Raw genomic sequence first — 12,331 nt, 5'->3', positions numbered from 1 at the left:
CAGGGAGGAGCCGATACTATAGACATCACATTGCCAGGGCCGGCAGCTGGGAACTTGCTTTGGAATGATCCTAAGTGATGGGTGCTTCCCACGCATGGGGTCTGCATCCTGCCACCCCGCCCCCCGCACCGATTCCACAGCCAAGCATGTAGGGCTCCCCTGTCTTTCAGCTGAGAGTTGGGCTTGATAGGTGCAAGTGACCTCAGGGGAACCTGGGGCCTGGAACCTTGAGCAATTACTTCCTGGGCACATACCCTGCATGAGGCTGGGACCCCTCAGAAGGATGGAGGATGGGAAGCCTGGGTGTAGATGCTCCTGTTGGCTGCTGTGAAGAGCCACAGCCATGCTGACAAGGCTTGGGACCCTTGGCAGTGCCTCAGGAGGTACTGGGCTCTGATGCTTAGTCTGGGAGCAGTGGGGCCTCTCTGGGGGTTCACATCCCCAGTCCCTTTCCACACAGCCTGCTTGAGGCCACGTGTCCAAGCTCAGGCCCTCTGCCCCCCTGCCCCTCTTGCTTGTGATCTCACTGTGCATACAACATGGCCAAAGTGGGCAGCTGGCAGGCTGGCCAGGCCCACGTGTGGCTTCCTGGCCAACAGGCGGTGACCCTCTTAGCTGGGCCAGCCGAGGGTTTCACCGTGGTTCTGGGCAGGCATGTTGTCATGGTTGGCAGCTGTGGGGGTCCTCCGTCTCCTCGGATACCTGCTCCCATGTCCTGAGGCCCCGACTTATGTCCTGTCTGGCCACGAACTAAGAGCCTGCTGGGAAATGATGGGGAGATGTAGGCCTTGGTGGATGGTCCTGGAGCCTGGAGTGTTGCTGTTCTAAGGCCTCAGCTCTGGGCTGAGGTCCTGATGGCTCCTGGACCCTCACCTGCTCTCAACAGGATACGGAGCCGAACAGGGAGAGACTGGCCTACTTCCGGAGCCTGCCAGAGTCTCTGACCTCCCTCCTGGTGCTGCTGACCACCGCCAACAATCCTGACGGTGCGCAGAGTGAGGGTGGGACCTGGGGGGCATGAGCTGGCATGGGGGAGTCAATTGGCAATGCTGAGTTGTGGAGCCCGGTGGGGGTGTCTAAGGCTTTTCCTTTTATCACCGGGGAGGGTGACATTGGGTTCCCCATTTCCTCCTCCTCTTTCTTTGCCTTCTCTTTGTCTTGTTTTTCATTTTCTTTTTACTCCCTTTTTTCCTTTCTTTTCCTTTACCTTCTTGCTCCCTTCTCTCTGGGCTCCTTGCCTTTTGTCTCCTTACTCCTCGGAGAAGCCGAAAGTGAATGGTGTTCTTTATGTGGTGACAAATGGCGAAGGTCAGTGGCCCCTCCGGTAGCCTCTTTGGGGCCTAGCCACTTTCCTCGTCGCCGGCCAGGCCCAGCTGAGAGGTGCGTGCTGCTCTGGGGCATCAAGTGTGAGAGACCTGGGGGATTGGCTGGCTGCGATGGGTACTGACAGGTCCCCTACCTGCTCAGGGGAGGCCGCAGTCCTGGTCTCAGCCATGGGCTGATCACTGTGGCTGGTTGCTTTCACTTTGGGCTTGGGGATGCTCAAGACCGTAATGACCACCTCCGGGGGCAGCCTGGGAGTGTCCTCTGTGGGTAGTGAGTCCTCGTTCCCAGGGAGAACAGCAGATGTGAGGTTGCATTCTGGACAGGAAGGTCTCGGCTCTCCCTGCCCTGGGCCCTCCTGATTGAGAAGGCAGGTGGCAGATGTCCTGCGGGAAAGTGACCAGGCACTGAGGCTGGGATCGTGGTTTCAGGGGTTTCTTCTTTGCCTCAGTGATGATTCCTGCGTATTCCAAGAACCGGGCCTACGCCATCTTCTTCGTAGTCTTCACCCTGATAGGTGAGCACAGCTGGGTCTGTGTGGGCCATTGGGCCAGGACCAGGAGTCTTCCTGGTGTGACAAGGTCCAGTGCCCCCAGTCCCGAGTTACTTCCTTTTGGCATGTTGCCATGTCCCTGTGGCCTATGACCCCCAGTTACCCCGTCTGTCCTCTCCCACGGCTTGGAGGCCCCACCACGTCCCAGTGAGCGATGAGGACATGGAAGCCTGGGGGTGGTGATGTTGTCCCTGGCCATCCAGGCCTCCTGGTGTCCTGCCTAGGCTTGCTCTGTCCTGCTGCTCCAGCTCTGCCCCGCCTGCCTCTGATCCCTGCACTTCTCCTGCAGGAAGCCTGTTTCTCATGAACCTGCTCACTGCCATCATCTATAACCAGTTCCGTGGCTACCTGATGGTGAGTCACCTGCCTGGCTGTGCCTGGGTGTGACCTGGATGACAGAGGGTGGCCCTCAGCCTTGCTGGCCCAGCCCTGGTGGGGGCAGTGAGCGGGGCCTCTGCCTCCCGAGATACACCAAATCATTTTGGGGGTTCAGGTGCTGATGCCATGGCCACCTGGGATCCCTCTGCCCTGCCACACCCTTGGAGCCACCCAGAATTGTAGCTCTTTGGGGGTCACTGACCTGGACCCTCTTGTGAGCAGGAGGGTCCCCACATAAGCTGAGGGGAGATGCAGGACTTCTTTGTGCAGGAACTGCTGTTTGCTCTAGTCGGACTGAACTTTTGTGGCGCTTCCCTCCCATGAGGGCCCCCAGGAGCTTGTGCAGCTGTCCTCTGATGCCGGGTGTCCGGGAGGGGGGTGGTGGGCCTTCAGAGGCAGCCCAGAATCCCCATGTGCACACTCCTCTCCCTGGAGGGCAGCCAGGTCGGAACTGGGGCAGAGCATTCTACATTCAGAATGTCTTCTTGCAGAAATCTCTGCAGACCTCACTGTTCCGGCGTCGGCTGGGGACCCGTGCTGCCTATGAAGTCCTCTCCTCCGTGCCGGGGCAGGCAGGAGCCACTCCTGAGGCGTGAGTGCCAGCTGGGGGCCCCTTCCTCAGGGATCAGAGACTGCTACCATACTGGGACAGATTCCTGAGCACCCCCATGGGCTGCTGCCAGACCTGTTGTCCCTCATGAGTCCTGAAACCCATCCTGTCCCAGTGCCCCAACACCTGTCACTCTTGCCCAAGTGCAGTCCTGGTGTCTATCCTGCTACAGTGTCAGTGGTGACAGAGCTCAAGGGTGTGTCCTTGGGAGGGCCCTGATCCCAACTGCTGGATGGTAGTGGAACCGGCCTGTTCCTCTGAGGACTGGGTGGCTCCTTGGGGCGCTTACTTGGTGACTGTAAAATACCTCCAGCACCTGCCACGGTAGACACTCGCTAGTTGAGGTCCTCACCACGTGGCATTGTGAATTTGAGCCAGGCATAGACTGTGGCCTGGCTGGATGTGCTCACTGGGATGGGGTTTTCTTTCCCACAGAATTGGGGTGAGGCCTCAGAACTTCCTGCAGGTGCTTCAGAAAGTGCAGATGAGCAGTTCTCACAAACAGGCCATCATGGAGGTAGCTGCTTCCCTGTGTCTGCCTGGCCGCTGGGGTCCCTGGGAGTGAGGACAGGTGTGGGTCAGTGTGAGGGTCGGTAATCCCAGTGCTCACAGCTGGTGAGGTCAGCGGCTCGATTCTTTGCTCCCCGCCAGCCACTGACCCAGGCTTCCCCCCTGCAGAAGGTGCGTTCCTACAACAATGTCCTGCTGTCGGCTGATGAGTTCCAGAAGCTTTTCGATGAGCTCGACAAAAGTGTGATCAAAGAGGTAAGGGGACACATGCTACCTGCCCAGCCCAGGGCCACAGGGCTGAAGGGGACTCTCCATTGTCCCTGTCATTGATCACCCAGGTCTCTGACGGGCACTAAGGGGCAGTGGGAATGGAGCTCTGATTGGCTCCTGGGAACTGGGGAGGCTTCACTGTCCTGGCCTTGGCCAAGCCTGATGCGGAAGGGCTGTACGCATGGCTTTCTCCATCTTGGAGACAAAGTCTCCTGTGTGTCCCTCTGAAGGATCCAAAGACTTCATCTCTGCTCCTTGGCAGTGACGCACAGTCCCCCTTGTGGGCCTTGGCCTCCTGCTCTGCACCGTTCAGAGCCCCCAGCTGCCCACATTTTCTTGTGCGGGTTTTTTGGGTGCCCAGGAGCAGCCTGGGTGTCCCTTACAAGGTGTGGCAGCAGCACAGGAACTGCTCAGCCACTCAGCCTTGAGAAGACCCAGGGGGTCCTGAATGGGGTCGGGCAGGGAGGCGGACTCAGATTCATCTGAGGGGGCCACTCCTGCCGGTCCCTGTTCTGCTTTCCATGCCAGGCTGTTCACAGTGTGAGTGGGCGTGTCCCTGCTGTTGCACGCCGGCCTGGTGTACATTAGCTCAACACCATTGAGAGGGTGGTACGCGTGGCACATGCTTTGGATGAACACTTGGTGTTGCTACCTGGTGGAGAATCAGTGGATGTTTAGGTCACTGTTACCACCCCCCTGGGATTGTAAAGACCACTGTGATGAACCTGAAACTGTTTCTGTGTCCAGGATTATTTCCCTAGGCTAGAGACTAGGATAGGTGCTGAGATAGAACATTGAATCCCAGAATGAGGGCAGGGCCGCGGGCTGTAATGTGCTTCTGAGCAAGTGGGTTCTTTCCAGCACCCGCCGAGGCCCCAGTACCAGTCTCCGTTTCTCCAGACTGCCCAGTTCCTCTTTGGCCACCACTATTTCGACTACATGGGGAATGTCATCGCCCTGGGCAACCTCGCGTCCATTTGCGTGAGTGCAGCCTTGGCCCTGTGGACCTGGGAGGCCTGTCTTTGCCGCCCGCTTCCTCCTCCTGCCTGGCCTAGTGCGTCCTGCAGTGAGCGCGCCTTGCTGAGGCTCTGTGCTGTGCTCTGCTGGCTCAGCCAGCGCCCTCTGCTGCGACTTTGTAGGTGTTCCTGGTGCAGGATGCTGACGTGCTGCCTGGGAACCGTGACGACTTTGTCCTGGGGGTGAGTTCAGTGGTTACAGGGGCAGCAGGAAGGTGGCCACCCTCCCTCGTGGAGCGGCCTGTCTCCGTGGGGGCTGGGACAGGCTGGTGGGGCCAGGCATAGTAGGTGGCAGTGGAGGGGCCTAAAGGGAGAAGAGGCCCGAGGGAACCGCAACTGTGATTTCAGGGTCTTCCCGGCTTTTTGGCCCCAGGATTTGAACTTTGTCTTCTTGGTTGTTTTCCAGCCTTTAAAAAAGGAATTGTGAATGTCTTATCTAGCATTAAAAGATTGTGTCAAATTCCCTAGGAATTTAAAGCTTTTCCACATGGATATTAAGCTAAACCACAGCACCAGCCCTGTGTTATTTTCTGCCAGTGCCTTGACAAAGGATGTCTTTAAAGTTTGCTGAAAGATACTAAGTTGACTAAAGCCATGAGGTTTTCTTTAGTTATTTGAGGAACAGTTTGATCTCTCACGTTTAAAAATGACGTCGTGTATAAAATAAGAGGCGTGATTAAAAAATACGCTGAACGTTTGAATTAAAAAAAAATCATTGCAGTAAAAGCTCGTTATTCATCCCCCAAGTTGCTGCCCCTCACTTTGAGCACAGTCCTGTCATCCTCACCACTTTCTGAAGCAGTTCTGGAAGTTCTCGTTCATGAGTGTTGTTAGTTGTGCTGTCTGGCTGCCTCCAGGTCCTGAATCGGTTCCAAACATTTACCTTTCATGGTTGTTTTGGCTTGGGGAAGAGTCAGATTTTGCAGCGTCGGATCTGGTGGACAGGGTGAACGAGGACGCGCTGTAATGTTTTTAGGAGCCTTCCTTTCTGTTGGATAGCTCGTCAGAGCTGCATTCACCATATTTTTGCTCACACTTCGTAAAGAAGATGTTGGGGTCTGGTTGACACCGGGGAGAGGGGATGGAGCAGGAAGTGGGGGTGTGGGGGATGCCCTGAGCATGAGTTATGGGGCTCGGGGAGGAGCAGCCGAGGGGCAGGGGCCGAGTGGTCCAGGGGTAGCCCCGTGATGTCCCCTCCTTCCCCAGATCCTGGACTGCATCTTCATCCTGTACTACGTGCTGGAGCTATTGCTCAAGGTCTTCGCTCTGGGCCCGTGGGGCTACCTGTCCTACCCCAGCAATGTGTGCGACGGCCTCCTGACCTCTATCCTGCTGGTAAAGTGGGAGGCAGCCTTAGCTGGGCCCTCTGCGTCCCTCAGACCCAAGGCCTTGGCATTGGAGTACCTGCCTCTAGAGACAAGGGGCCAGCTCTGTTCCCCGCCGGCTTTGTGGCCGGGGGCTGTGTGCTGGATGTCTGCTGGGTCCTGTGCAGTCAGGGTTGGGCTGCTGTTTCCAACCTGAGGGAGGCACGGGAAGACCCAGGGCGACCCAGAGGGCTCAGCCAAGTCCACATGACCTCGGTGTGGGTCCCACACCATTTTCCCTAAATGCTGGGAGTGAGGGGGACGTATTTGGTGTGTGAATGTCATAATAGCAACCCTGGAGTGACATTTGTCTATTTCTGGACCAGTAGAGCTAGTCGGTTCCTTGGCGTTCGAGAGTGCCTCTTGGTTTGTTCTTCACTTAGTAGCTTCTCTCAGCCCCCAAGTCCTGAGGCCAGGTGACTTCCAGCTAATGGGAGTCCCAACATGGGAACCAACTGTGGGGACAGAGTGAGCTCTGATTCTTTCCCAGAAGCCCCCTCTGGGGAGAATGTGTCAGGCATGAGCTTTGACATTTCCCTTGAAGCCTCCTGAATTAGCTTTGCCCTACGATGCCTTCTTTCCTTTTGCCTTTAAAGGTTTTGGAGATCTCTACTCTGGCTGTGTACAGCTTCCCACACCCACGCTGGTATGTGACTGAGGAACCCAGGGAGCTACACAAACAGCGCCCCCCAGGGCCTACAGGGGAGGGGCTCTGGACTGGGCCACTGGCACCAGGCAAACTGAGTGGTGGTTGAACTGCGGGCGGGCGGGCAGTTGAGTTCTGTCCTGTGGATGGTAGTGTGAGCTGAGGCTTCTGGCTCTGCAGTGCTGGGGCGGGAAGGGACATGGGTCGAGGACCAAGTGTCCCTGTTCTGCTGAGACCCCAGCTTTGTAGTTTGGGACTTAACGCAGCCTCCTTTGTCAAAGGGGGCATCCTCTGGCCCTGTACTCCCACGAGGCCATGCTGGGGTATGGAGCAGTGACCAGGGGTTCCAGGTGTGTCAGTGGACTGATCTCCTGTGACACCCGTTTTTCCCTCTGTCTCTTGACCGCATGTCTGCCGGCCTCTGGGTCTCTCCCCACCTGTCTCCTGTGTGTGTCTGTGCAGGAAGCCGGAGATGCTGGGCCTGCTGTCCCTGTGGGACATGACGCGGCTGGTGAACATGCTCATCGTGTTCCGGTTCCTGCGCATCATACCCAACATGAAGGTGTGTGGGCCTCCGACCCGCCCTGCCTGTGCCACACTCTGGGCGGGTGAGCAAGGGCTGGGAGGGAGAGTGACTGAGGACTGTCCCTGTCACCTTGGGCCTCTCAGGCACCCTTCAGCCTTCCACATCCCTGAGGTGCTGGGGGTGATTAGAAGGTGAGAATCCAGCCCTTTGTCTAGGTGAGGAGACCAGCAGGGGTGGTGGGTGCTGTCCCTTGGCCACCCCGAGAGCCCATTTGTGCTGCTGGAGGCTGCTGCAGAGGCCCTGGCGAGGGCAGAGCACGGCTGCCCAGGTGCCCATTCTCAGGGCCCCAACAGAGGACCAGGGCCTGTGCATGACGAGTCTGAGCCCATCGGGAGCAACGTGAACTGGGAAGGGAGTGGAGGGGGAGGCCAGCGGGTCAGCGGGTCCAGGCCCAGCCCTGGCATGGAGACAGAGGTCTGCTCGCGTCCCTATTCTACGGAACTCAGAGAAGCCAAACCCGAGGGTGTCGGAGCTGCTTCTGCAGGCCCAGGTCCTGGGCATGTCTGTCTCACCTCAGTGTGCTGAGCCCAGTGGTGCTGCCCACGTGATGGAGGCCAGGTTCCTGGGCTGCTGTGCTGGGGCCTTTGTATGCATCCTTGTGCACACATACGCACACGTAAGATCGCGTACAGGCACACACGGTCCCATGCAACCATGGGGCACACATGAGTCACACTACACACTACCTCAGGCACGTGTGACCACACACACATGACCACACAGTCATGCACATCACACATGTATGATACATCACACATGAGCACATTTACAGGTAACCCTGACATCTGTGCACGCATGTGCACATGTAACAATACTTGTGTGCACACATGTACCTTACCTTACCTGCCAGCATAGCCTTGTTTCTTACTCGCGTAGGTGTGTGGGGTGGGCTGGAGGCTTTTTAGGGCTGGCTTGTGTGTTAAGAGCAAGGCTATGGGCGCAGGTCCTGGCTGGCTCTCTGAGGCCCCTTCCTCAGACTTTATCCCTGGGGTGGGGGTCACCTGCCACCTCCAGGCCTGGTCAGTTTGGAGCCTCCAGACTAGAGGGGCTCCCCTGGACTCTGGCTCTGCCTTGGAACTCAGGGACCCAGGGACCCAGGGACCCAGGGGTCGGGTTGATGTGAGGAGCGTGGGAGTGTGGTGTGTACAAGTGGCGGGTGTGGGTTGGTGTGTGTGGGCAGGTATGAGTGGGTGAGGTGTGTCCAGAAGCATAGGTGCGTGTCCAGGCCTGTGGCTTGGTGGTCATTCACCTGTCCTGCGTGCCTTCCTAGTTGAGGTCAGGGCAGTGGCACTTGTGTCCCCAGTGGGGCAGGATGAGTGAGGGACTGCTTTCCTCCTGCCTGCAGCCCATGGCCATGGTGGTCAGTACCGTCCTGGGCCTGATCCAGAACCTGCGGGCCTTCGGTGGGATCCTGGTGGTGAGTCTTGGGGGCGTTGCTGGTAGGGAACCCCAGGGGTAGGCTCTGTTGCTGCAAAGGAGACCATGCAGGCTGGCTTGTTGTCCTGGGAGGGTTGGAGGGTCTGGGGGCAAGGAGGCAGATTCCCCTTCTGGAGAGGGCCCCAGGCTGCTGTGCCTGGTGCTCCCCCCGGCCTCTTCCATGCCAGGGATCCCGGTAACTTCCGGTCCCTCGGGCCTCTGGGTCCTGGGTCACCCTGAGAAACAGGAAAAAATGCCAAAGGCCCAAGATTTTGCCTCCCAGTGCCCAGGGAGGGGGCTTGATCCATGCTTCCTTTGAAGGGACTCTCAGTCACATTTAACAAGCGAAAGTCAGTGTTTCCTGACCCCTCCCCAGGACCTACCTGCCACCTAGGGGCCATGCCTGGGTGGGACGGGTGGCCTGTGACTGGAAGTAGCCCCCATTTCCTGGGGAGCTTTGGGGTTGGCCTCCCGGTCCTGTGTGTTCTGAAGCAGGGGTGCCTATGGGTGGGGCAGCCCTGGGGCCCCAGCTGCACTGACGGCCTTGCCTCTTGTAGGTGGTGTACTACGTGTTTGCCATCGCCGGGATCAGCCTGTTCCGAGGCACCATTGTGGCTCCCTTTGGAAATGGCAGGTGGGGTGGGGCCTATGGTGCCACAGGGAATCTCTTGGGGGCACTGAGCGAGGCTGAGCTGCTCAGGGGAGGAGGGGTCCATCCCCTCAGCCCCACCTGGGGGCCTTTCCTAGGTGCCCTGCCCCCGCCCCCCACCCCAACCGTGGGGTCCGTGTTACAGGAGCTGGTGGGTTGGGGTACAGAGCAGCATGAGAGCCTGGAGCCCCAGGGTGCTCCTCACTGTGCGCATAGACCCTCCCTGAGTGGATGGACATGTCTGCCCACTTTGTCCCAGGGGCTGTGAGGAGGGCCATGTGGGGCCGGGGACTGGGGCAGTACTAGGTGCTACCTACCTGGGTATGCAGACCCTGTACCCTGACACTGACCCAGGGGCACTGTGTCCCCCAGCCTGGCCCCTGCCAATGGTTCTGCATCCTGTGGGAGCTTCGAGCAGCTGGAGTACTGGGCCAACAACTTCGATGACTTTGCGGTGAGACCTGTGTCTGTCCCCAGACCTTCTCCCACTGTCCGCTGCCTCCTGGACCTGCCCAGACCCACGTTGTGCTGTCTCTACAGGCTGCCCTGGTCACTCTGTGGAACGTAATGGTGGTGAACAACTGGCAGGTGATCCTGGATGCGTACGAACGCTACGTGGGCCCGTGAGTCACCCTTCCTGACGGCAGAGGTTCTGAGCAGATGGGACTCCCTGCCCACTGGCCCAGAGCACCCAGTGTCCAGGCCTGGGTGGAGCAGGGAGCAGGGAGCAGGTCCCAGACACGCGATGTGGCCAGGCAGTGTCATGGCAGGTTGTCACCCCCACCCACACCGCACCCTGGTAACAGCGAGGACTCTGGCGTCACACCTGGGGGCGCTGGTGTGGGAGGACAGGTGGATCTGACTGGAGCTTTTAGGGAATTCCACAGGGTCAGGTGCCCTGGGGAGGCTGAGGCAGGGGACTGGAGAGCTCAGACCTACTCCAGTGGAGGAGCCTTTCCTTCTTTCTCTCCAGCTCTTTCTCCCACTGGCTGTGCTTGCACCCTTTGCAGCCTGGCCGGGATCCTCGTAGGTGGCATTAGTAACACTGGGCCCCAGGGAGTTGCGGGCAGTTTGGTAAATGCCATCCAGGGACACCACCCTTGGGTGCTGGTTTTTTGGGAAGGGTCTCACTTCACAGTGGTATCCTCCACAGGTGGTCCAAGATCTACTTTGTGCTGTGGTGGTTGGTGTCATCTGTCATCTGGGTCAACCTCTTTCTGGCTCTGCTCCTGGAGGTATGAGCAGTCCCCGCCCAGGCCCACCTAGGGCCTCTGTGAGGCTTTGGCCAAGCCTATGGCCACCTGGGTGGGTGAGTGCATGCTGGGTTGGGGCTGGCTGGGTGTGGGCTGAGGAGCCCCCTCCCCTGGGGCTTAGTGCCGCTTCCCTGGCTGCTGGGGCCCCTTGGGTGCTCCAGATGTGTTATCAAGGCTGAATAGGTGACTCGTGTCTTGCAGGGGAGGGAGCTGTCCTGGGCCCTGCATCTGGGCCTCCAGGGCAAGCTGCTTGGCCAATACAGTGACGCTGGCCCATGTCGGAGACCTGGGGAGGGGCGAGGCTGGTTCCCCACAGGTCACTCACTAACTGCCCTTCCTTCTGCTTGCCAGAACTTCTTGCACAGGTGGGACCCCCAAAATCATGAACAGCCCCTTGCTGGGAACTTGGAGGCTGCCTACCAGATGTCGGAGGAGCTTATGTTCAGGTGCATGATGGGGAGGCCAAGAGGCAGGTGGTAGCCACAGGCCCTGTGACGGCAACCTCAGCAGACAAGCAGGGGAGAGAAACCCAGAGCTAGGGTTGAGGTCAAGGGTGAGGACCCCGGGTACTTGCAAGCCTCCCTGTGGCTCTGGTCACTCACTTGCAGTGGGCCGGGTCCGACTCCTCCTGAGTGCCTGTGGGTCTCCTCCTCTGCAGGGACATCCTGGAGGAGCCCAGGGAGGAGGAGCTGACAGAGAAGCTGCGTCGTCACCCCCACCTGTGGCTATGCAGGTGACATCCAGATGGCCTTGGAGACCTGAGACTGACGTGTCTGGAAGAGGCAGCTTATGACGGCCGGCCAGGCAGAGAGCACTGTGCCTTTGACAGACCACGTCCTGGGACAGGCGGAGGTGGGGTGGGGACAGTCAGCATCGCCGCCAGGTTCTCCCTATAGCATGGATGGGACAGGGCTCCAGTGGCCTTGTGGGTGCTGCTCTCCTGCAAGCTGCTTGAGAGAGGACGTGGCGACTTCACAGGGCCCTTAAAGACAGCCCGGAAAGCATGAAGCAGTGGCCTTCCTCTCAGGCCCTGCAGCCTCGGTGCCTTCACTGCTGGTGGCCTTCAGGGACCAGAGCCCTGCACAGGGTAACTCACAGATTCCACGCACTGAAGTCGGGTGCTGCTGTTTTACACAAAGAGAATGTTGATTGTATTTTATTATTTTATGGATTGTGTTTGTGTGATTGGATGTGTCAGAATGCCACCAATTTTCATCAATACGTATTGCAAAGAATGAGACTGTTATTCTTCAATGTGACTCTGGTCCTACTTCTCTGGAGCAAGGTGCTGGGTAGGTTGTCTAGGTTGTGCACTGTACTAGGGCATCTGGCCTTGAGGGTGTATCTTGGCCCTTGGCTTGGCCCTTGGCTGCCTTTTGTGAGAAGCACCTTTAGCAATTTGCTCACAGGCTTATAAGCCTACAGTGGTCTACTTTGCACATCTGTGGTGTGGCATAGGAAGTGAGCAGTGTGTGGCAGGCCATGTTGTCACGTGATTTGCCCTGGTCCCTGTTGACTAGTGGTTTTCACATTTCATGTGCCAACTCCAGTGCTTGGGTGTGTGTCTCTGGAGTCTCCACCGAAGGTAATGTGGAGATCGATGGGTGATGCCTCCTGGGATCGATGTGTGATGTCTGCTGTGGGCCTGGGGAGGATCGAGGGTACGGGTGCCACCCCACTGCCAGAAGCGTGCTCCCTAGTCTGCCCCAGTGAGTCTGGAAATGGGATTCAAGGGTGACATGACTGAAAAAGGACTA

At 58.3% G+C, this 12,331-nt stretch overlaps 1 protein-coding gene across 5 annotated transcripts in view; it reads left to right on the top strand.

Annotated features, from left to right (window-relative positions):
- Tpcn2 (two pore segment channel 2) overlaps positions 1 to 11,812 on the top strand; it is a 29,031-nt gene extending 17,219 nt beyond the window's left edge. For 4 of the 5 annotated variants that reach the window (XM_033756507.1, XM_033756506.1, XM_033756504.1 and 1 more), the window contains 19 exons: positions 887 to 986; positions 1,266 to 1,380; positions 1,755 to 1,840; positions 2,166 to 2,230; positions 2,746 to 2,846; positions 3,300 to 3,381; positions 3,543 to 3,629; positions 4,506 to 4,625; positions 4,784 to 4,843; positions 5,867 to 5,995; positions 6,621 to 6,670; positions 7,133 to 7,232; positions 8,602 to 8,673; positions 9,230 to 9,306; positions 9,694 to 9,775; positions 9,862 to 9,944; positions 10,475 to 10,556; positions 10,926 to 11,020; positions 11,233 to 11,812. In XM_033756507.1, coding sequence (XP_033612398.1) covers positions 887 to 986; positions 1,266 to 1,380; positions 1,755 to 1,840; positions 2,166 to 2,230; positions 2,746 to 2,846; positions 3,300 to 3,381; positions 3,543 to 3,629; positions 4,506 to 4,625; positions 4,784 to 4,843; positions 5,867 to 5,995; positions 6,621 to 6,670; positions 7,133 to 7,232; positions 8,602 to 8,673; positions 9,230 to 9,306; positions 9,694 to 9,775; positions 9,862 to 9,944; positions 10,475 to 10,556; positions 10,926 to 11,020; positions 11,233 to 11,311 — 1,665 coding nt within the window. In that variant the 3' untranslated portion in view covers positions 11,312 to 11,812. The remainder of the gene's footprint in view (positions 1 to 886; positions 987 to 1,265; positions 1,381 to 1,754; positions 1,841 to 2,165; positions 2,231 to 2,745; positions 2,847 to 3,299; positions 3,382 to 3,542; positions 3,630 to 4,505; positions 4,626 to 4,783; positions 4,844 to 5,866; positions 5,996 to 6,620; positions 6,671 to 7,132; positions 7,233 to 8,601; positions 8,674 to 9,229; positions 9,307 to 9,693; positions 9,776 to 9,861; positions 9,945 to 10,474; positions 10,557 to 10,925; positions 11,021 to 11,232) is intronic. The other variant, XM_010635732.3, reaches the window with a different exon arrangement.
- The last annotated feature ends 519 nt before the right edge of the window (positions 11,813 to 12,331 follow it).

Source organism: Fukomys damarensis, unplaced genomic scaffold (assembly GCF_012274545.1).
Source record: "Fukomys damarensis isolate Sample0158 unplaced genomic scaffold, DMR_v1.0_HiC HiC_scaffold_27, whole genome shotgun sequence".
Classification (NCBI taxonomy): domain Eukaryota; kingdom Metazoa; phylum Chordata; class Mammalia; order Rodentia; family Bathyergidae; genus Fukomys; species Fukomys damarensis.
The sequence above is the reverse complement of the archived record's forward strand: the minus strand, read 5'-3'. Positions and strand labels throughout refer to the sequence as shown.